The 24895-nt window shown below is 40.5% G+C and overlaps 2 protein-coding genes across 4 annotated transcripts in view; both read right to left on the bottom strand.

The window, feature by feature from the left end:
• otud5a (OTU deubiquitinase 5a) overlaps positions 1–6825 on the bottom strand; it is a 30602-nt gene extending 23777 nt beyond the window's left edge. For 2 of the 3 annotated variants that reach the window (XM_041857069.2, XM_041857070.2), the window contains exons 1-2: positions 6254–6825; positions 4146–4239 (exon numbers count right to left, since the gene is read on the bottom strand). In XM_041857069.2, the coding sequence (XP_041713003.1) occupies positions 4146–4239; positions 6254–6802 (643 nt within the window). In that variant the 5' untranslated portion in view covers positions 6803–6825. The remainder of the gene's footprint in view (positions 1–4145; positions 4240–6253) is intronic. The other variant, XM_041857071.2, reaches the window with a different exon arrangement.
• A 4490-nt stretch (positions 6826–11315) lies between these two features.
• Positions 11316–24660, bottom strand: si:ch211-180f4.1 (uncharacterized protein LOC100144405 homolog). Its single transcript, XM_041857072.2, has 2 exons — positions 24433–24660; positions 11316–15853 (listed from the first exon to the last, which is right to left on the bottom strand). Exon 2 carries the CDS (start codon positions 15763–15765, stop codon positions 13537–13539), a length of 2229 nt encoding a protein of 742 aa, XP_041713006.1. The 5' UTR covers positions 15766–15853; positions 24433–24660; the 3' UTR covers positions 11316–13536.
• Between the last annotated feature and the right edge of the window lie 235 nt (positions 24661–24895).

The raw sequence follows: 24895 nt of genomic DNA, 5'->3' as shown, positions 1-24895 counted from the left end.
GAGCAAGAGAAAGAATATTAAAGTCAAGCTATGAGACGGGAGGAATACATGAGTGGGAATGAGTAAGTACAGTAATGAGTGAAAGGGAATGTGAGTGAGTGAGAGCGCTTCATGCTAGGGCAGAGCTCTGTTACCACGGAGACCTTTACCTTATTCCTGCACTAGGTCTAGTCGATGACCGTGTCATGATGCCACTCGCCGACACAGACTGTCACATCATTTAGCAAAATGTGGACATGCAACATATCTACACACACATGATCTTGGGTTGCAAAAATGCTCAACTTCATTGACATGGGTAACTAGCCTAATAAGTAAAAAGGTGGTGTTCTTGGACGGTAGACAAATAACATAATTGTTAATTGAACATTAACCGGTTCTGAAAGCAAAGACATTTACATTTTAGTAATTTAGCTTATCCAGAGCGACTTACAATTAGTACATTCCTCTTAAGATAGCTAGGTGAGACAACCACATATCACAGTCATAGTAAGTAAATGTTTCCTCAATAAAGTAGCTATCAGTGGAAGTCATTGCTACTTGGAAAATATACTTTAAAACGAATTATTTTGTATTGTTGTACAAAATTAAAACGAAATATTTTGTATTGTTGTACAATTCCAGTCAATTCACAAATGTTCCTAATTGAAAAACACTGGACAGAATATGAATTGGAATTTCAGTGTTCTTCCTGAATTGACTAGAATTCAAATGGAATTGACCCAAACCCTCCTAGTCAGTGATAGTTGGAAAATACACTTATTTAGGATACTCTTAAATACATGAAAATGTAAATATATTGCCTAATATACACTGAACAAAAATTATAAATGCAACATGTAAAGTGTTGGCCCCATATTTCATGAGCTGAAATAAAAGATCCCAGAAATTGTCCATATGCACAAAAAGCTTATTTCTCTAAAATGTGCACACATTTGTTTAAATCCCTGTTAGTGAGCATTTCTCCTTTGCCAAGATAATCCATCCACCTGACAGGTGTGGCATATCAAGAAGCTGATTAAACAGCATGATCATTACACAGGTGCACCTTGTTCTGGGGACAATAAAAGGCCACCAATTTGATTTGATATATTAAAAATGTGCAGTTTTGTAATTTTGTCATTGCATTTGATCAATGGCAATTTGATACCGTGACGAGATCCTGAGGCCTATTGTCGTGGCATTTATCTGCTGTCATCACCTCGTGTTTCAGCATGATAATGCACAGCCCCATGTCGCAAGGATCTGTACACAACTCCTGGAAGCTGAAAATGTCCCAGTTCTTCCTTGGCCTGCATACTCACCAGACATGTTTGGGATGCTCTGGATTGACATGTACGACAGCGTGTTCCAGTTCCAGAAACTTCGCACAGCCATTGAAGAGGAGTGGGACAACATTCCACAGGCCACAATCAACAGCCTGTGTCGCACTGCATGAGGCAAATGGTGGTCACACCAGATACTGACTGGTTTTCTGATCCACGCCCCTACCTTTTTTTAAAGGTATCTGTGACCAACAGATGCATATCTGTATTCCCAGTCATGTGAAATCGATAGATTAGGGCCTAATTTATTTATTTAAATTGACTGATTTCCTTATGTGAACTGTAACTCAGTAAAATCTTTGAAATTATTGCATGCTGCGTTTATATTTTTGTTCAGTGTAGCTTAGTTTAGTTAAGCCATAATACATCACAGTTCAGAAGTCAGTAATCCCATTTTGCAACCAATGATGATAAGGCTTTAATCATCTGGGTAAATTATACTCAGTGGACAGGGGGAAACATACTGGTTTACAATAAGTGTGTGGTGGGTTAGATAATCCAATGGTTTTTCTCAGGAACTCTAAATGTGATCTGGGCACATCTGAAACCAAAGCAGAAAGTACAGCACTGAGAAACCCCCACCACAGCACATCAGGTGTGGACAGGGGTGAATTACCATCAATACTACTCACATTCACACCACGTATGTAGAACAAACACCCACCAGCATGTCGTGGGTGTATTTTTGTGACATTTTAATGGTGACATTCATTTCTATGAAATGAAACTAGTTTATGGCAAAACCTTACACTGAGGGGAAAGGGACACCCTCTTGACTTCACCTGAGAACCCTAGTTCACCCCTAGTGAGGTGACCCCTAGTGAGGTCACCCCTAGTGAGGTCACCCCTAGTGAGGTGACTAGAGGAGCTGAATTATGTTTAAGAAGAGAGTGCTTTAGGTATTGTGGTTGAGTATTGCTGGGAGAGGAAGAAGGCAACATTACATAACCCTCATTTAAAGATTGAATACCCATCGGCTGAGAGATATGCAAATAGTTGTAAAGCTCACACAGTTGATGCCAAAGAATACAGGTTGTTTTGCTGTTTAAATCTTCTCTTTAGCTAGGCCTGTTTCCAGATCAAAGAAAATATTAACCAGAAAAACAAAAGGCAAACACCTGAAGGCCTAAAACTAAAATAACAAACCTTGATCAGATTCCCAAATAATTTAGTGGAATGTTTTCCCATGGAGTGAGAAGTAACTGGGCAGGTCTTTTTGAGCACCTGGCCGAAGGGAAAGCGCTCACCTAATTTCAGGACTGCTCTTATATAACCCCATTCTTGTTAGACTATCCCAATTGTTTGGGAATGGATTGATTTCACACCTGAAGTACTGGGAGTGTGAAGGGAAATGTAACTGGCGTGAATTCATACATGTAGGTCAATATGAATGTGGTTTCCATCCGTGCCTAAGGGGAATAACAAAGCTATGAGACCCAGATATGAGGAGCCATTCTCAGCCCGTTCTCACACCTGCAGGTGCAGGTGGCCGGGTCATGGCTATGCTCAATGGACAGAACACATTCAGGGAAACAATGCATTTTTCCACAATGCCTAAAAAATGCTACAAAAAAATGAACAAAATGAAACCCTTACAATGTAGGCCTAAACAACGTTTTTTGGGCCAAGAAAATGTACAGATGGATAAAATATATATATATATGCCCAAAAAAACGTTGTTTAGGCCTACATTGTAAGGGTTTCATTTTGTAGTCTTCTGACACACATATACATGTGTGTGTGTGTCAGAAGATATTTACACAAGGATGAATTCCAGGAAACAACTTACATTTATATTGAAATAACAACTGCTTTATTGTATTGTCTATTCACCAGATTATTCACATATGTAATTATTATTATTTATTTTTTTAAACACATTGACTAGAAGCATTAGAATTGGCCCTGTGCTTTTTCACAGGGTTTATACTGTCACTGCATCATAGAATTCACTATGAAAAGCCATGGTAGAGTAGCGCCATCTAGTGTCATAAACTGAAATTGGTTGGCATTGCTCTTTACCAAATTTTACCTTGATTTCGTTCAATGTCTGGTAGACAAAATGTAAGCTAACGATACTAACGTTAAAAACTTGTACATAACATTCAAGCTCCTCCATGGAGTCCATTACTGACGTTCTTTTAAAATTATTTCTTCATTTCAAGGAAGGTGCATCTTTGATCACATCACTGCATTCTTTACCAGAAAGTAGGTTCGTAATCGTGTAGGTCGATTCATTGATCTCTTTATTTATTAAGCCCTTTTACAAAAACTCCCGCTGTACCTTACATCATTAATAACCTTTAGACGTATGAATTACCACACCCAGTCTCAGGGATGGTCTCTACTGAGTTAGGTAAATCAGCTTTTCTGGGGGTTTTTGCACCGTATTTTTGGAACAATGTTCAAAATTCTCTTACATTTGCTTTCACATCTGCATTGTTTGCTGTTTGGAGTTTTAGGCTGGGTTTCTGTATAGCACTTTGTGACATCTTCTGATGTAAAAAGGGCTTTATAAATACATTTGATTTGATTTGATGTTTCGGTGCCTCTAGGGCAATTTACACTCCTGATTGAGGACCTTATTACTGATTAATGTTTTTTTATGACCGTGTTTAGTTTCCGTTTGCATTTCGTTATTTGATGTATTTTAGTCATTTCTGTAATTCAGGGCTCTTCTGTCTCAGTATGACTTCCTGGTCAAATAAAGGTTTAACAAATGATCAGCACATCTTTGCTGCAGGTTTTATGTTGGACTGATCGAGTTCAAAGACAAGGCCTGGGTCCATTGGAGGGCAAATGAGAAGGCTGTCCACTTACCGACAGCTCTGAAGAGACATGCTCCATCCTCTTTCATTTTTTTAATGACGAAGCCTTTCTTTTCCCCAAGCGCTTTCTCAAACCAGTGCTCCTGCTGAGAGAAATAGAAAACCTGTCATTCAATGCAATGGGTTATACAGGCAGGTCTATCTGACTACCATGGGAGGCAACCTTAAATTAATGTCTCAAGTGAGCTTGTTGAAGTATTTATGGAATAACATTTCAAGAGTGCAGATTAGGCCAAAAAAATAATAATTGCTACACATTTGTTTTGTTTTTAAACAGTATTGAAAATCACATGGTCGGTAATTCAAAATACCCCGGTATACGGTATAAATTGTATATCAGCCTTCGTCTAACTGAATTGAAGAAAATCCTTGTTTACCACACCATTACATTAACTTTTTTGTTTCCAAATTATGTAGGCTAATTCATTAATAACAAGTTGTCTTATTAAGTTTGTCCTTTCCTTACTGAGAGGTGAAAGACAAGTAGTAGGCCTATTAAACATTTACATTTTAGTCATTTAGCAGACGCTCTTATCCAGAGCGACTTACAGGAGCAATTAGGGTTAAGTGCCTTGCTCAAGGGCACATCGACAGATTTTTCACCTAGTCGGCTCGGGGATTAGAACCAGCGACCTTTCGGTTACTGGCACAACGCTCTTACCCACTAAGCTACCTGCCGCCCATAGGCTTAGCCTATTCAGCTTATTCAAATCGAATTGCAGCCTAATGCAATTATTTCATCCTTTTTAAGCAGAGGCCTAGGCTACATTGTTTACAAAGACATTGTTTATAAACAATTGTGTAAAACAAACTTTGCCTATATTTTGGGATATGATGGAGTAAGACAGCTGTACTAACTTCATGAGTATGTTCATGGCATTTTGATTCTTGAAGAATAAAATAGGACTAAGCCTATCATTAATGGACATGACCATTGAATAGCAGACGTAGGCTTACTATTGCTGATTGAACGTTTAAAATAGGCCTACTTCGTGTATTTTCTAAGGCGCAGGAACAATGTAAAATTCCTGGTTTATTAAATAGCATCCCTCTTTTTTCACTGAACAGCCTAGATATCTTCATAATGATGAAAATTCATTCAGAGTAAGAACCTATAATGAATTTCAGGAATAGACCAATTCGAGATCTTTGAGCAAGTGTACAATCTGTACATTTACTTTTAGCTTAGGCCTCTTTTTTTTATGGATGAATATTACTTGTTTGCCTACACTAGCTTTTAATGCTACCGCTTCAAATCATATTTAGAGAAAGATGTTGCTCTCATGTAGCCTAATGCAATTTATTGACTAGCAGTAGAGCAAACAAACCTCTATTTGCATGTGAAAATAGAATGGGATGTATTCGCTCCATTGTTTGTGACGCTGATAGTATGCACATCTTGCAGAGTGTGTCTTTAATGATTAGGCTTTATCGAAAAGTGCTTCATTATGACTCCTGGAACGTAATAAAAACAAATGACTGGCATACAAAAAATACAAAAACGAGCTAGCTCATTATTTCTCCAAACTTTGAGTACTTTCACATTCCATTTTAGATGAAGCCTGAATTGATGTGGTTGACTGAACAGACCTGGATGAAGAAAGCAAACAACCAGTGACAGTCAATACATGTACCTTTTACCCACTACTCCCAAACTGGTCATTTCTAGAACGCCCATTTAAAACAAAAAACCAATGTGGTACTGTTATTGCTTTATTTTGCCAAAAATATATCTATATATACTTAAATGGACCATATATGGTGTTCCATTTGGGTCAAATCATGTGGGAAAGTATTTTGTCTTTGAACAGTTTGCTGCTCATCTGTAAAATGAAAATAATGAGAGGAGAGCATGTGCAAAATCTGAGCAATGACATACTGACTCTCATACATTTGGTCACCTAGTTTCGTGCCACAACTAGCCATTTTAATTAACATTTATATTAACAATTTTTACTTTTTATTTTATTGTTACAGTAAAATAAAAAGTCAAATTTGCTAATATAAATGTTATTTGAAATGGCTAGTTGCGGGACGAAGGTAGTGGTCACCCTGGAGGCCATGAACTGAACTAATGAAGTACATTTTACACAGCATTACCTGTTCCACTGTAGCTGGGTCCTCAGACTGCAGTCTCGATGCGTTCTCGTACTCATCTTCACTGTTGTAACCCGCACCTTCCTCCGAATCAGCACTGGGACCTCCACTGCCACCTCCAGCTACGCCGGGTGTTCCACCACCGGCCACCCCAGAGCAGGTTGCTTGTCGTCGCCTTTTACTCAGACCAGGCCCCGAGCAGCAACTACCAATTCCTCCACCACAGCCAACGCTGCCTGACAGTTCTCCGCGTGTCCCAGCAACGCATGGTATTCCTCCAGTCCCATCCCCAGGTCCAACAGGAGACCCTGAAACCACGGGAGGCGGAGAGGCCTGCTGTGGCCGAGAGCTAGCCTCGTTCCGTCTATCCTCCCTTGCCGAAGGTGGAGCGGCTTGATAGGACCATGGTGGCGGCGAGGCCCTCGGTCTTGCACCTGTACGACCTCCGTGTGGATGTTGATGCGGGTCAGAGCCACTCCTTCTGTCAGTCTCGTCCGGGTGGTCCGAAACACCGACACTCGAGTTCGGCTTCTTCTTCGGAAGAATCGTCATGGTTGTCTGTTAGGGGGGTCAAAGGGGTGACGATTCCTTCTTTCCAGAATGTAGTTAGTACGCCTACTTTGCCGTTTAGGCCGTCAGTTTTTGTGCAATATTCGACCTTAAACACTTAGGTTACAAAATATATCGATATCATCTGTTATTGGCTTTGTTTTCTGGTGATAGCTAGCTAGTTGAACAATAACAAACCGTCTCCCTCTTCCCGTCCTCCAAGCTCTCCATTCCCCACAAAACATCAACACAGATCTGACGACACAGGAACGTCACTTCCCTTGCAACAGCTTTTTTTTAAGGGTCTGTGCTATACTGCATCCTTGGGACGTCCCTACCCCATTGAAGTTGACGTTTAAAATGGTTAAGATACGGTTGGGTAAGGCTTATGGTTGAGGTTAGGGTAGGGGTCAAGGTTAGGGTTAGGAGTTAGGGTAGGGACGTCCCAATGATCCCTGATAGCACTGACCCTTTTTCACGTTGGACGTTTTCCTTCCTCAATGGTCTTTCTGGGTCGTCACTAGTTACCACAGCCACAACGTCAAAAACCCTGCCCATTTCTACAATTTATCTTCTTAAAATGTTATTTTAAACCTTGAACTTAATTTTAACCAAACTCCTAACCTTATACTTAACCCTAACCTTAAATTAAGACCGAAAAGCTCATTTTAGTTTTCATGAATGTTTACCATATAGCCAATTTTGATAATGGAGAACAAATGATAATGTAAAATATAAATATTAGTTGGAAAGTTTGTTAGTTTTCTTTATTAATCCAGGGGTAATGGATTAAGTGTTTGTTTTTTCCTACAAGAGGTAATGGATTAAGTGTTTGTTTTTTCCTACAAGAGAAACAGTAAATGTTTACTGGACATATAATTACATTTTAGTCATTTAGCAGACGCTCTTATCCAGAGCAACTAGGGTTAAGTGCCTTGCTTAAGGGCACATCAACAGGTTGTTCACCTAGTTGTCTCAGGGATTCAAACCAGCAACCTTTTGGTTACTGGCCCAACACTCTTAACCGCTAGGCTACCTGCCGTCCTATAATAATGATGTGTTACTATGTGTGGACTTATATTATGAATAAAATAATTAGATAAAATGTGTGTTTGATTTTAGTATCTGTAGGCACATATTCCTAATGCAAACTCCTGCAATTTAGCCTAATTAAATGTACCCTCAAAAGAAGAGGCATTTTGGAAAATCCATATGGTAACAATTGGCATGTCACGATTAGTTGTTATTTCATTTTCGTTCATAAAGCCTTCTTTACTTTATTTGAGTGATTGGGCATAGGGGCCCCATGGGATGTCAATTGCTTCAGCGTTCACCTCTGAAATAGCAGGTCCAATAAAACAAATGAAATACTCACTTTTTGCAAAGATGTTTAGATATGCTCCAAGCCCCACTGCACAAACTTTACTGTATGTAGTATTTTTGATGTTGTGAATGTGCATAGGCTATATTTACTCTGTTGGACCTACAAATACAAATACAAATACAAATGGATGAGCTGGGTCATCACATCTCTGATCAACTGAAGTTCCTTCTGGAACAATGAAGTATACTGAACAAAAATATAAACGCAACATGCAACAATTTCAAAGATTTTACTGACTTACAGTTCATATAAGGAAATCAGTCAAATTAAATGAATTCATTAGGCCCTAATCTATGGATTTCACATGACTGGGCAGGGGTGCAGCCATGGGTGGGCCTTGCATTGGAGGCTCCTCAGAGGAGGAAGGGGAGGACCATCCTCCTCAGTGAATTTCATAAAAATATAAATAATTGAAACATTAAAAAAGTTATACATTTTAGATAAAACGATACTATATATAATCACATGTCACCAAATAATTGATTAAAACACACTGTTTTGCAATGAAGGTCTACAGTAGCCTCAACAGCACTCTTTATGGTTGCACCATTGTGTAGCCGGAGGACAGCTAGCTTCGTCCTCCTCTGGGTACATTAACTTCAATACAAAACCTAGGAGGCTCATGGTTCTCACCCCCTTCCATAGACTTACACAGTAATTATGACATCTTCCAGAGGACGTCCTCCAGCCTATCAGAGATCTTGCAGCATGAACTGACATGTTGTCCACCCAATCAAAGGATCAGAGAATGACTCTTGTACTGAACATAAGCTACAGCTAGCTAGCACTGCAGTGTGTAAAATGTGGTGAGTAGTTGACTCAAAATGAGAGAAAGACAATAGTTGAACAGTTTTGAACAAATTCATTTCTTCCAAATTGAAGGAGAAGCAAGAGAGAAATAGAGAGAGAGATTAAAAATAAATAAATCACTTTCAATTTCACTTACTTAGCTAGCAAACGCAGCTAGCTAATTTAGCCTACTGAAACACCCTGCTCAAACAGAGGGATACTATGTTAGCTAGCTGGCTTTCCAACACAACACTGGAACTCTTCCAAGTCAAGGTAAGCTTTTGGTATTACTAATTTATTGCCACCGGGGCCCACCGGTGTAACTGCCTACTGACTGTAACTTTACTGCATGATTGTAGTGGGTTTACTAAAGTGTTTAGTTCTATTAGCAATGCTGACTATGACAGTACTTTAGCTAATATGGTGCCAAAGATGTAGGCTGTGTGTAGCGGTTTGGCTTGGAAAGTTTTTTTTTGCTTGGTCACATACAGCTGATGTGTTGTGCATTGAAGTCCACAAGAAAAGGAAAGAGGTGAGAGGAGAGCACATAGATGCAAGAAGGAATACAACGTGGCTGCTATGAAAGTGAACTGTGTTTACGCGTGATCAGGGGTGTATTCATTCCGCCGATTCTGTTGAAAAACGTTTCTTAAACGGAAGCAAACAGAACAAAACGGGGATAAACATACCTGAATTTGTCCAATAGAAACTCTCGTTTGCAACTGTTGGACTAATGATTACACCCTATATCAGCTAGATGAAGGCAAGAGTGTGCAAGGCGGTATTGAATGTCACTGTCTGTCCATGTGTCACTGTCTGTCCATGTGTCAAATTTGTCTCTCGACCTGTGTGCACCTATGTTGTAAACTTTCATTCATAGGCTAGGTTGTAGCAACCTCATGATGGGTATAGGGAAAATGTGAGTATCATTTAGTAGCCTAAACCTATCGCTGTTACATTTAACTGGGTAAATGGAATATGAATGACAGTCATCCAATATGCTGTAATAGAAATAAGGCCACGCTAATGGGAAAAAAATCATCCTCCCTCATCTTAAACGGCACTGACCTCCACTGCTTGGAGGGCATAGGCCCACTCACTTGGCAGCCAGGCCAACCTACTGGGGAGCCAGGCCCAGCCAATCAGAATGAGTTTTTCCCAACAAAACGGCTTTAATACAGACACAAATACTCATTTTTTGTACATATGGAAAATGTCTGGGATCTTTTATTTCAGCTCATGAAACATGGGACCAACACTTTACATGTTGCGTCTATATTTTTGTTCACTGTAATTATTTTCTATTCTATTGGCCTACCTCACTTAATTTAAAGCATGGCGTCATGTGATTTATCTTCCAATTCAAATGCTATTCATTGCGGGAAGAGCATTTAGAACATTGATAAATTACCTGTAATTCTTGGAATGATCAAATGGCTATGCTGCTGCCATAGAATTAGGGATTAGGATACTAATTAAACTAGTAGTTTAATGGGATCTCTATGGCTGCTACCCTGCCTTACCTAGCATAGTCATAATGTGTTTATTTACGTAGAGTTACTTACTATTATATCATATCCAAAATAATTCAATGGATTTCTTAGTCTTCTTTCTTCATTTACATTTACATTTTAGTAATTTAGCAGACGCTCTTATCCAGAGTGACTTACAGTTAGTGAGTGCATCCATTTTTTCTTCTTCCTCTGTTATCTCCACTGGTAGCCATATACACATCATTCTTGTGTTGCATTACCTTATATATTGTCACTTTAATAATGTTTACATACTGCTTTACTCATCTCATATGTATATACTGTATTCTATTCTACTGTATTTTAGTCAATGCCACTCCGACATTGCTCGTCCTAATATTTATATATTTCTTAATTCCATTATTTTACTTTTAGATTTGTGTGTATTGTTGTGAATTGTTAGATACTACTGCACTGTTGGAGCTAGGAACACAAGCATTTTGCTACACCTGCAATAACATCTGCTAAATATGTGTATGTGACCAATAACATTTGATTTGATTTATAGGACTTGCAGTTACTAAAACGAGAAACAGGAAAAAGTCTTTGCACACTTCCATTCAGATTTTTGTGACTGAGCTAGGTCAGTCGACCTCCATCAGAGCCTCTGATGAAGGTCGGCTGACAGAAGGCTCAGCCACAATTAAAGAAAATCGCATCTGACTAGAAGTGTGCAGATACTTTTTCCGGTTTCTCCAGTTTTGCCCTTTGCCTCCAGCACCTTCACTAATCAGCTCTGGGTGTGCTGTAGATTCTGCCTATCATATTACAAGAGAAGAATGTTCCGTGAAAAAAAATGGTATACAGGAAATCCAAATAAATGGGATAATGATTTTATTCATGTCAAGAAATACATTTCTTCACAGTCACCTCCCATTAACTACTGAAGCACAGACCGATACGTCTAAAGTGTTGAGGAATATTAATGGTTGAATTAAAATATAACAATATGCTTTATAATACAAAATACCCTGCATTTCACTGTCAAGTTTAATCAAATTATATACTACAGCTTTTGAAACATTACACTGTACTTTGATGAATGACCTAATGCCACTAGAGGGCAAGTTTTAGTCAATAACATTTCATTTTGAGATTCAGCCTATTGCTACAGCATTTTGATAGATCAAAATATATTTTCAGCCTCTTTGTTATGGAACTATACACACAATAAATGTATTGTGTCTGAAATGGTATTCCTTGGCTTAATGTTTTTGAATAGCTCAATATATTTTAATAAACAAACTGATTTGTGATTAATATGTGTCATATTCATAATCAATCAATCAATCAATCAATCAATCAATACATAAACAAATAAACACATAAATAACATTTTTAGATGTTTCATCAGGTTAAAAATAAGCAGTTTCCTACATCTAATGCAAAACCATGTAATGTGTCTAAATATTGTGTTTGATCTAGGAGTTAAAAAGCAGTATTTCCTGGAGACATTTTCCAGATATGCTCAAGCTGTCGAATCTTGGTTGAGATATTTTGGTACAGGGGAGATATTTGGATGAGCATAGTCCAACAACTAAGTGCATTGTATTTTGAGTAAATATTCCATCTTAAATAAGTTCACTTGTACTGTATGGCATGGTTTAAAAAACAGTCAAAAAACAGTCCACAAAATATAGTGCAAACTCATGCAATAACTGGCCATTGTGTGCAACCTTACATTGCTATATTCTAGAAATCTATTTTTAATAGAACATAAATAAATAACGTGTTTGTGGTAATTAACCACCATAATAGACAGTAGATAGCACTAAATGTTGCATTGTGTTTGAAGGAAAACGCTTGGTGTCATTACCACTTAACTGGCCATGCAGTGAATCTCAATAAAGGTTAAACTCTGCATGACTTCATCATGATCTAGGTCTGGTAATGAACAAGTCAAAGAACATGAGGGTAGTACTAATTTATCCTGCATAGGTTTACTATAATGCAAATTTTTCGATTATAAAATGTGAGAAAATAAATATATATGGAACAAGTTAGCAAACAAATAAATAAACATACATTCAAATGCTGTTTTTTTCTTCATGTGCAGGCTAACAGTAACAAATGCACAATAAATGCAATGCCAGACAAGAATGGCTGGCATTGCATTTATTTCCTTACTGTATGTTCATGGGCTGTTAAAGGTAGACTCAGTGAAATTACGTTGCCACGAGCTGCACTCCAGATATGAGCGAGATGCAAGACTTCGCTCTCATACAGTCACACACAGTATCTGCGCATGTGCACGATTTTGTTTCACGCTGTTCGGTGTGGTAGCCAGGGCACCAAAGCAGCGGAGAAGTTCAGCCTCGCGCTTCAACGCTCTTAGTTGTTATGGAAATTGACCCACTATGCCGTTTACTTTCTGCATCTACGTCATATCGCTGAGTCTACCTTTAAAGCTATGAAATGTGGTCAGTTTTGGTAGGAGTAACCATCTAAAGAAGAAAGAACAACAGGATATGACCTCAAGTAGAATAAAAAATTTTGTTGTCAGCTTTACACCTGTATATTTCAAAGTGAAAGGAGAGAAGGGGTACTTGACTAAATACTCAGAGCACAGGAAAAACATGCAGGTAGACATGCAAGAAATCCTAAGCAGTGATTTGGAATTAGTAAGCAGCAGTGAACAGGTCTTGACCTAAGTGCTCTGGCAGAAATGTAGTATGGTTTCGTTTCATATTTAGTTAAATATAATCTAGAAAGTGAATTATATAAACAATAAAATATATTACATGCTTGATGTTACAGTGTACTTCTGTGGAGGTGTGTTTGGCCATGGACACTTCAAACCTGGCCCACTCGGCATATTTCTTTATGTAACATAACTGCGTTACAATAGGATCATTATTCAACAGGACAACTAAGTGTGCTTGAGCTAGAGATCTGCAGTCTAAAAATACCTTATCTTTCACAATGACATCTTACTCTTAAATCTTAAGATTGAGCAGTAACTAAGATTACATACAGTACAGTACATAAACGTCTTTAAATGTCTCTTTTACATCTACGCACTTTGACCTTTATTACCACATGTATGTCTTTGAGGTGTCTATCTGAGAGTTCTGGGGATCCACTGGACCCTCTTTCTCCTTCTCAGTCTCATTCTCCCACAGGTTGATCAGGGGAGGGTAGAGCTCGTTCAGGGGGATGGAGGTGGCATGCTGCACGTATTTCTTCAGGGAGTGGTGGCAGGATTTCTGCTTCATACGCCGGCCCATGTAGAACACCAGCAGGGCCATGATGCAGATGGCAAACATGGAGCCCATGACAGCTGCAAGGGCCACATTGGTGGGCTGGGCCACCATCTCCACAGCAAAACTGGCCTCCTTGGTGGTGACGTTGATGCAGGAGTGTTGCGTCTGCTGTTCTGTGGCTGACATGGTCAGACACACTCTGTATTCTGTCGAGGGCAACAGGTGAGTCAGGTTGTATTCTTGCACATCAACCGGAACCTTCGCTGTATAGCTGATCTGAGGGTTGTCAATCTTCATGGTGGCGCTGGCCCACTTGGGCTGAGACGCCTCATGGCTGTGGAAGTGAGGAGGGTAGAGTCTCCACTCCAGAACCACTGACTGGGAGTGGATGATCTTAGCCAGGACCACCAGGGACCCTGTGGTGTTTACTGTGTGCCCCCCTACATTCAGCCTGCCACCGTGCCAGTCTCCTTTCTCCACATACACTGACACACTACGCGTGTCCGCCCCCTCTGTGTTCCACGCCACGCACGTGTACAGACCAGAATCAGCCGGCTCCACCTGGAGGATCTCCAGAGACCCCTGTTCCTGCAGTCTGTGTTTCTTTGTGCTCCTGCCGTCTACCATGACTGCAGAGACAGCCTCAGAGGTCACCTTGTCTCCTGTTGGCGTCACCCAGTAGAACTGAGGTGCAGGGTCAGCAACAGCCCAACAGTCTAGAGTCAGGGGTTGTCCAGCAGTGACATTGAGCAGAGGGGGGAACGTGTGCATGGAGATGTGAGGGAGGCAGGTGTTGCTGACAACATTCCAGCTGGTGGTGACCACTTCCTGGAGGGCGTGGCCAACCAGATGGGGAGGGGAGGCACAGAGGGTGATCTGGGACTCCAGCAGCTTGAGGGTGGACTGGTTCCCCAGGACTGGGCCCCAGTTAGAGAGGCAGTCACACCTGAGGGGGTTACTGTGGAGGCTCACTTCATCCAGGCTGGGGAAAGAGGATAAAACCTCATGTGACAAGAGGCTGATGTCGTTGTTGTGGACTAATAGAGTGCGCAGGCCGCCCATGTCAATGAAAGCAGCACGATCAATATAAGCTAAATGGGGGTTGTTATACATTTCCAGTTTTGCCATCTCTGGGAGGTTGGAGAACGCCCCCCTCTCAATGGCAACCAGTCCCTCCATGTTGTTCAGACTCAGCTCCTCCAGATGGGGGAAATCATGGAAGTCTCCCTCCTGAACACGGCCAATGGGATTCTTGTTAAGGTCTAAGAACTTGAGATTTGGTAGGACCCGGAGGGCATCTTTGGGGACTGCTGTCAGCTTGTTGTCAAAGAAGGACAGACTCTCCAGGTATTCCAACCCCTGGAAGGCTCCCGAGGGGACCTCCCTGAGGCCCATGCCAGCCAGCACCAGACTGTGCAGCTTTGACAAGGGGTGGAAGTTCATATCCTGTAACCCCAGGATGGGGTTCTCCCCTATCATGAGGATCTCCAGGTTAGGGAGAGACTCAAACCAGTGGCTGTCTATGGCCACCAGCTTGTTGGAGTTGAGATGGAGCCTCAGGAGGTTTCTGAGACCAGAGAAGGCTTTAGGCCCAATGGAGGAGATTTGGTTGTGGTTGATGTAAAGCTCTTCCAAACTGTCAAGATCCTTCAGACATAAATCTTGTAGTTCTTTCACTTGGTTTTCCTCAAGGTAGAGAGTGACAAGCTGGGTCAGGTTGTGCAGTCCAATGTCTTGGATCTGTGTGAAGTGGTTTTGGGAGAGGTCCAGCTCTGTGAGGTTGACTAGACTCTGGAGCTCCACAGACACAGAGGATATGTTGTTACTCTGGAGGAGAAGCACCTGAGTGTCACCTGAAATATTCCACGGGACCCCACTAAGATGGAGCTCATTGCAGTCCACCGTCTTGGCCTGATGGTATACTGATTGAGGCGTGTACCATGGACGCGTTTCACATACACACTGCGCTGGGCAGAGAGAACCAGCTTCTGAACTTTGACATGAGATCACCATCAGAAAGACAGTCATCAGCCGAGCACAGATCCCAGATCCTCCCATGTTGCAGTAGAACGAGGTAACCCTGTTAACCCTGGGGCAGGTTAAACTGTGACTTCTTCTGCTACGACGATGGAGTTTTGGTCTAGTGCTGCAAGAAAAAATTATAAAACACAATGTAAAAAATATTGCATGACAATAATGCATTTCACATGGTAAATATGTTCAACAATCATTCATTTGTAAGTTATAATTTATTTAAGGTAAAGATACATCCATCAGGTATTTGTTTATTTTTTACACCACACCTGCAAATAAATCATAAAAACAATACAATTTAATGAGGCAGCCCACTTTAACAGGTGATGAATAGTTATCTCTCTTTAACATTCATGTTAATTGTAGAACACGTTGTGGAAAACAAGGTCTCCTTAAAACTGTGATGTAGTGTTACTCCAGGGGGCCACAACAATAAGGAATAAAAGCCTATGTGAAGACTGGGGCAGTATGAATGATTCAGAGCTCTTGTTACCACGGTAAATCACCCTGACCCAGCAGGAAAAAATATTGTCAAACCAAAGGCATTAAGGTGTCCATCAGCCTATGAAGCCCATGGTAAATTCAACTGAACCTCCACATGGCACAGCAGACATTGGGGCTGTTTTCTTTTGTGTGACACGAAATCTATCTTCTAACCCTGAGGAAACTAAATGTATAAATCAATACTGTAGCTGTGCATATCCTTTTTGAATATAGCTTTTTTTAAATAATGTAATATGTTTGTGACGATCATTTACATGTTACAATACATCTTGGATCAGTTTATGTGTGGCGTTGAGACGTGTGCCTCCATGTCTCTCTCCACTGACAAAGTTTCTGTGGGTTGTGTGGCAGGCAGGTGGCAGGTAATAGGTGTTGTTACACAATGAATCAGTGGGTTGAAGAACATTTACTGCTCAGGAAGCTAAATAATGTTGTTCCCTGCTGCCTCCGCGCTGGTCAGAAACAACACCAACATGAAAGGGAAACCTGAAACTTGACAAAAGTGAAATGTGGAAAACTGGCACCTAATTCTATGTTCCAGACTTTCATTCCACTGCTTGTTTTCAATACCTCAGTATCGTACTAATGGAACTGAAGCCTCCCTAGCATACCTGCCATATTAAAGTTAATATTGCTATCCAATAAAGCTTATTTGAAAACTACCACTCAGTGTCAATAGGGGAATGTCAACACACACCGATTTCTCCAACCATTAGAATGACTCTGTTTACCAATGACCTCACTGTAAAGAGGCTTTTAAGTTTGGCAGAGTGCCATTGTACAGCCTTAAGATGACAAGCATCAAGCTCCAGTGATGCAATGTCAGGAAATTGCTTCTTCTCCGCTCAACCATCTTGATGTTTCTTCTCCGCTCAACCATCTTGATGTTTCTTCTCCGCTCAAACATCTTGATGTTTCTTCTCCGCTCAACCATCTTGATGTTTCTTCTCTGCTCAACCATCTTGATGTTTCTTCTCTGCTCAACCATCTTGATGTTTCTTCTCTGCTCAACCATCTTGATGTTTTAAGAGATAAATAGTTCTAAAATGTGAGTGATGCACAGGTAGACTTGGGTATTTTTGTATTTAGGTCAGACGCCTTTCCTCAAATGTAACTTATTCATCAGCACAAAACATTAGTATCTTATTCAACCCCAGTAACATGTGGACTACCGTAGCCTACATCCAATGTATTAACTATGCTTATTAAAATTATAGCTGTCAAGAGGTTGATTGTCAACCCACTCCAAATCTGTCGTGTTTCTCCACAAACCTCCATAGACACAGATCTTATGCTGTCAGTGGCTTACACCAAAGAGACAGCAAACCCACAGTCTCATTCAATTATTCACTAAAGTACAGTGTGGGGAGGAAAAGAAGTGGGTAACAAATGAAATCAACGTCCTCAAAAAAACACAGTGTGAGTATTCCATGGAGCTCCCAAGACATATTCTCTTGCTCAGCCTTTGGAAACGTTCGCATGACAAAGCCTTGTTTGAAATCTTCTGAACAAGACGGTACATTGACACACTAGAGTTACACCAATAGCACCAGAATGAAAAGACACGAAAATGAAAACAAGATGGGAATAATTACCCGGCTCCTTTCAAGCGCTGCACACAAATTGACTCCCTTGAGAGTTGCATCAGAGAGAGCTAAGCCGCAGAGGGGCAGAGCTGAGCACGGTTAGTGGCTTTAAAATATATCTGATGGAGGAGGCTACAGTGGAGGCAAACTCCAGTCCTAATGTTACATTGGGAGATGTTTCAGAGTGGTATCCACTGAGCTGGCTGCGCTCAGCGATGGGCTGGGGCCCCTGTCTGGCTGGGAAGTGTGACAGTCTCCACCACGCCTGTCTGATCACATTAGAGAATAGGGGGCACACTTAGGACGTAACCCCCACAGGGCCTCTGGGCGGCAGGAAACGGGGCCACCTTGCCTGATACCATGGCAACCTGACAGGAAGTAGCAAAGGGACCAACCCTTGGGCTGCTCTTAATGGCTGGTGCTCCGGGGCTGTTCCTTATCTCTACAACCTCAATGGGCTCTAACGGTGGAACACTGGAACGTGCAAATGGAGGACAGGATAGACACATAGGTGAAAGATCAGTGGGTGTAACTAAAATATAAAAATGTAGGTATATACAAAATAGTGTTGGTGAGAATGCTTATACAGCAGGATGTACTGTAGGAGGGATGGATTAATCAGTTGAGTGAACACAACAACCAGACTTAAATCTCTATCTGGATCATAGGGCACATTCAGCAGTCAGTACTCTGACACCAGCATCACAGCACATTTTCCTTCACTTCCATTTTGATATCACTACCCAGGCAGACATACCTCGCCCCATTATCAACCCCTCTAGCCAACACTATGTGACCATGTTTAAAGAATCCAACTACAATGGATCCTTTGTCAACAGGATGCTCGGTCCCCATCATTCTGCAATCCTTTGTCACTCAGACATTACTTCTGCCTCCTCTCCTGACTGTGAGTGATGTGTCTGTCCAATCCAGACAGTGTATTAATAAATTGTCAAAAAGTCTAGTGTTATTTTTAGGCTGTCAACTGTGATCCTAGACCTAAGGGCATCAGATGCTTGCCGCTGTCTCGTTTTGATTGACGCGGGACTTTTAAATGACAACCTCACAAAACAACAACAGATTAACCACTAATCACTATGTATTACCTCTCAATCCAACCTTTTGCTTCACAGGTGTAATTTCATATTTTGACTGAACCGGTTTCATTGCCTGTTTAAACAAAGCACTGGTAACCATGTAAGCTAATGTAATAGGAAGACAACAACACCCTGTTGTTAATCAATAACAGTCCTCCTCATGAATAGACAACTTGCACCAGACCTAACATTATGCATTTTACGGAATGCAGGGAACTAAGGTCTGTTATTGTTTTTCTGAATGCTACAATGAACAACCTTGTTTAGGTACTCTCATGTTGAAATGAGGGATAATAACTAAGTATCTGAAAAGCCCTTCCTGGCATTAGAAACACAACCCTCAGACAGATGTTAGACTCCACGCTTCCCCTTAATACAAAGTTGAGCCACTCAAGGCCATGACCAGGCAGGGTGCTTTGCATGGCTCACATTTTAATTTAAGAGAGATTACCGCGGCAGATGTTCACACTGCTATTGTGAAGTTGAGCTACTACTTCATTACTTTCAGGCAGGGGAGAGTTGTTTTGTTCGTTAAATCAACCCAACATACACTAGCTTTGCTTTCACATGACAGTTATTGGTTAAACAGCCTGTGCTTTATGAAAGATCAATCGCAAAAAAATACAGTATACAAATAAACATAATATTGCTGTTGCCCACCACTAAATCACTTCAAAATGTAAAATGGCTGTGGCAGTGCCAAGAAATGTGTGACAATGTATCTTACAGTATTGGTCATCTACGTTGCAATTCAGAAGCCGTATGTATGATGATTTTACAACCAGGGCCAGTTCTAATTATACCCTCTCTTGTGATCTCTTCTTCTAAAACATGTTCTTTCCCCTAATCCTGAATGTTATACAACATCTCTGCACATTTGCAAATGTATTGAAGATGATAAAAAATGTATGTCTGCTTTATGAATTATTGATAGGGCTGCAGGCATGTCTCTAATTTCCAGCCTTGCCTTTTTGCATTGAGCAAAAAGGAAACAACGTTGTTTCAACCAGTGTGTGCCCAGTGGGATGTCTCATTTCATGATAATGAAATTAATTGCACAGGTTTTTATAATAATTTCATCATAATTTTATTTCAGCTCAGCCAGACTGAATCAACACTGGAAAAATAAATATGTTAATTTCTGCAATGCTTTCTGTGAAAATGACTTTGGCACTATGTAATTCAAAGCAGCGTGAAAATTATATCTGCCCCTTTTAATATCTAACACATGGTCATTGCAGTTGGTGTTTGGAACACGTGCACATGCCAAAGGAAATGCAGAAAATTAGTCTCTGAAAAGAACCACTGGTGTAAGCAGTTTTCCAAAATGCTTGAAATTCTAATTCTTAACCGTTTCTTGCACTCTTCATGCAAATGCACAGTAAATGACCTTACAGTTATTGAATAAACGAATGGATCTTCAAGGGATAACTTTAATTTAAGTATTAAGATTATGAACAATCAAAGACCTGTAACATCTTTAAAATATGACTTCATGCCATCCAGGACCTCTATACCAGGCGGTGTCAGAGGAAGGCCCTAAAAATTGTCAAAGACTCCAGCCACCCTAGTCATAGACTGTTCTCTCTGCTACCGCACGGCAAGCGGTACCAGAGCGCCAAGTCTAGGTCCAAGAGGCTTCTAAACAGCTTCTATCCCCAAGCCATAAGACTCCCGAACATCTAATCAAATGCACCCCCCCCTGCTGCTACTCTCTGTTTATTATCTATGCATAGTCACTTTAATAACTCTACCTACATGTACATATTACCTTAATTACCTCGACTAACCAGTGCCCCCGCACCTTGACTCGGTACCGGTACCCCATGTATATAGCCTCGCTATTGTTATTTTTACTGCTGCTCTTTAATTATTTGTTACTTTTATTTTGTATTATTTTATATTGTATTTTTTGTGTGATATTTTTGGTATTCTTTCTTAAAACTGCATTGTTGGTTAAGGGCTTGTAAGTAAGCATTTCACTGTAAGGTCTACACCTGTTGTATTCGGCGCATGTGACAAATACAATTTGATTTGATTTGATTTATTCATTATTCAAATTCACTCTCTTTTTTATCCAAATGTATACATTTAATCACTTAAAGATGCACTCCAGGATCTTAAACACAACAAATTCGTAACATATAGTACAAATTGAATTCGTAACATACGTAGTACACAATTTTATGATGTAGTACACAAAAAACGGGGACCACTTTTGGCTCGTGAACACCACTTTCAAAACTACTGGCTGAAATGATTACAAAGTTTGAGAGTGCATTTTTAACACATTTTTAGAACATTTCAACTTCCACAGATGCATAGCATTGCACTCCATTATTTCCTGAGATACCGGAAACAATGTGATAAGTATCCACTTTTTGATCCACTATTTTCCAGAGCACTTCAAGTACAGGTAGTTGTATTTCAGCATAGAAGTAACATAATGAATATGATATCATCAATTCATGCTATAGGCTTTATGCAAACAAGACTCGTAATACCATACTGTATAGGCCTATACCAGTATGCAGTCTACGATTTTAGTCTGATCCATTTTATCTGCTGCATTGACCTCTCTCACTCTCTTTCTCCCTCTCTCTCTCGCTCTTTCTCCCTCCCTCTCTCCCTGTGTATGTCTGATGCGTTGTCTTCTGTGAGAGTGTGAATCTGCTAAGACAGAGCTAGTCGTTTTAAAAAATTTAATATAACCTTTATTTAACTAGGCAAGTCAGTTAAGAACAAATTATTATTTACAATGACGGCCTACACCGGCCAAACCCGGACGACGCTGTGCCAATTGTGCGCCGCCCTATGGGACTCCCAATCGAACCAGGGGGTCTGTAGTGACGCCTCAAGCACTGAGATGCAGTGCCTTAGACCACTGCGCCACTCGGGAGCCCATCAGTGATACACATCAATAGACATATTACTCTGGCTAGATAGAAGGAAAAAGCATCACTCAGGGGAGAAAAGGCTTGCTCAAGGACATGCCTTGGAGCGCTTTCATGTTCATTTGTTCTGGGACATAAAAGCTACCAACGCACTCTCGTCCCACAGTGCGGAGTCGACTGTTAATGATTCAGTCTGTGAAGTTAATTTATTATCTCCTCAAAGTGATGCACAGAGCTGCTTCACTGTGTTTCACTGTATTATGTAAAGCTACAGCAACCAACCAACCAACCAACCAACCTGGCCCCACTCCTGTTGCAATTAATGTCAGTCTGGGTAAGTACATGAAGAGGCGTCAAGCCCATTGAAACTGAGGGGGCATGTTTCTCCTGAATTTCATCCACTTGAAGGATGAAAATACATATACAGGTAACTGCCAAAATAAAGGAAACCCTTGAGTAAATGAAGGATGCAAAGTATATTGAAAGCAGGTGCTTCCACACACAGGTGTGGTTTCTGATGTAATTAAGCAATTAACATACCATCATGCTTAGGGTCATGTATAAAAAGTTCTCAACCCAATTGAACACTTACTGTATGGGAGATTCTGTAGCGGCGCCTGAGACAGCGTTTTCCACCACCATCATCAAAACACCACATGATGGAATTTCTCATGGAAGAATGGTGTCGCATCCCACCAATAGAGTTCCAGACACTTGTAGAATCTATGCCAAGGTGCATTGAAGCTGTTCTGGCTCGTGGAGGCCCAACGCCCTGTTAAGACACTTTATGTTGGGGTTTCCTGTATTTTGGCAGTTACTTATATATGAGAGTGAATAACGTATTCAACTGTATTTCCAGCACAATGCCTGTAAGTACATGCATGGGTCTCTCACAGCATGGGATTCATTAGATATACTGTATGGGCCTAATTGCAAGATATCAAAGAGCAGTTGATTGCCCTTTCAGTATGTTCATCTCAGAGAAGACAGCATGAGCTGCATTAAAGATCTGATGGCATCTGTTCTCTTTGCAGCCCTAACATTGAAAAGTGATGATAATGATGATGATGAATTACGTTTTTGTAAGATCCTTTATAATGTTCAATGCACATTCTCTGGGTCCAATATGTCTCTGAGCAAGGGTAAGTTCATCAGTGACTTTTAACTTCAGACCAAGTTTCCAAAAACTGAGGGATGGGGATGGGCTTCAATTTGGAAGTTTGTAAAGTATTTTTTTTGCCAGGGCCAGATTACCAAACAGGCACTTGGGGCACATGCCCTGGGCCCCCCTACCTCCGGAGGGCCCCCAACCCCCCAAAAAATTGGAGGTCGGGGGGCGCCCAGATAGCATATAATAGCAAAATGTGTAGAATTGCAGGAAATTAGCTTTAAAACTGCAACAATTTCTCTCAGCCTCATGGCAAAAAAGTTTAGAATTGCAGGATATTAGCTATAAAACAACACATTTCTTTCTCTGCCCCATGTCAATTTTTTTTTAGAATTGCAGGAAATTAGCTTTAAAATTGCAGTAAGTAATGCAGTAAGTTAGCTGACCCCCAAACCCCCCTCCCAACCCCCCCAAAAAAAAATAAAAAAATACGGTAGTCCGGCCCTGTTTTTTGCAGATCCTATATTTTTAGAGAACAATTTAGGTGGGGGACATTCAAGAAGTCAAGAAGCAGTAAAACTAATTGTGTTGCAAAAGGAGGTCAAGAGCATGAATTCTTCAAAATAACCATCCTTTCCTTTGGGGAATAGCTCCCCCAGTTGAAGCTATAAGCTGTCAAATAAATAAATAAATTGGTCATTTAGCAGACGCTCTTATCCAGAGAAATAAGATACAATTAGAGACTTAATGAGCCATAGGTAGAGGCCCTCTGGACAATATATGTACAGGTGATGGATATTGCATGATAAAGTTGAAGTCTGAGAACACATCTTGCCTTTTGAATCAAATTATCGGAAATAAAATAATATTTACATATCATGATACTGTATATCACTTGCAGCTGCCATATTGCCATATTCTCGTCAGTTTAACCTTACCGGAGGCTACTTATTTATGAGATAAAGTAAGTGGGGTACCTAGTCAGTTGCACAACTGAATGCATTCATTTGAAATGTGTCTTCTGCAGTCGTTTTATTTATCTAGCCAGGTAGTTGTTGTTTATTATTTTGGGCACCTGCATAATCCAGAAAATGTACAACATCATATAAGATGCTGAGCTTGATCTATAAACCTGCAAAGAAAATACATACATTCCATTATGAGAATATGTTTAGGCTACTTTGTGTTGTCTTATAAACATGCATCCAAAGATTATGAATATGGATGATGGTTGATCATCTTAATAAAAAGCATTTCCAAGGTTAAAGGCTGACTGTGAGGCAACATTATTGGTGAACTTGAGTATCACTGTAACCTAAACCACACAGTCACAGACAGAGAGGGATGTGATGGATACATAGGCTACTCAGACAAAATGTGATATTATAATCAAATAAAGCATTTAGAAACTTTTTCTAAAATGCCACACTGAGGAGAGGAACAGAGTAGGATAGTCTACTGTAGCCTGCTGTAGGCCTGCTGTAACTGGATAACGCCCTTACCTCTGTACCAAATGCAGGCGGCTTCCAATTGAACGATCTCTTCTACTCCTTCGTTACAAAATCTCGCTGTCACCTTGAAAATTAAATTACCAATATCGACATCTTCGGTCGTAATAACCTTGCAGATGTTCCCTTTTAACCGTTCTCTCTATCTCCCAGCTCGCATTAAAATAGAATAACCGACTTCTGTAAAATCATAACATCAGTGCATTATAACCTGGCCCTACGTTTCTCACTGTATTTGAAGCACTATGCGCGCTCCACAGAATACGTCTCTAAAGTCCGCCCGTTTTACTGTCATTAGCCAATAGAATTATTGGGCCACGAGTATCCTCCAATCACACGGAGGAGGCTATCGTGCTTTCTCTCAAACAATGATGTAATGCTCCAGTTTTCATCTTGCCCTGATGTTTACTGATGCGCCAGAAAGAATGAGACAGAATTGTAAATCATGTTATGATTC

Source organism: Coregonus clupeaformis, chromosome 30, assembly GCF_020615455.1.
Source record: "Coregonus clupeaformis isolate EN_2021a chromosome 30, ASM2061545v1, whole genome shotgun sequence".
NCBI lineage: Eukaryota > Metazoa > Chordata > Actinopteri > Salmoniformes > Salmonidae > Coregonus > Coregonus clupeaformis.
The sequence above is the reverse complement of the archived record's forward strand: the minus strand, read 5'-3'. Positions and strand labels throughout refer to the sequence as shown.

Coding starts and splice junctions, on each gene's coding strand:
- si:ch211-180f4.1 (XM_041857072.2), bottom strand. CDS start 15,765: ATGGGAGGATCTGGGATCTGTGCTCGGCTGATGACTGTCTTTCTGATG.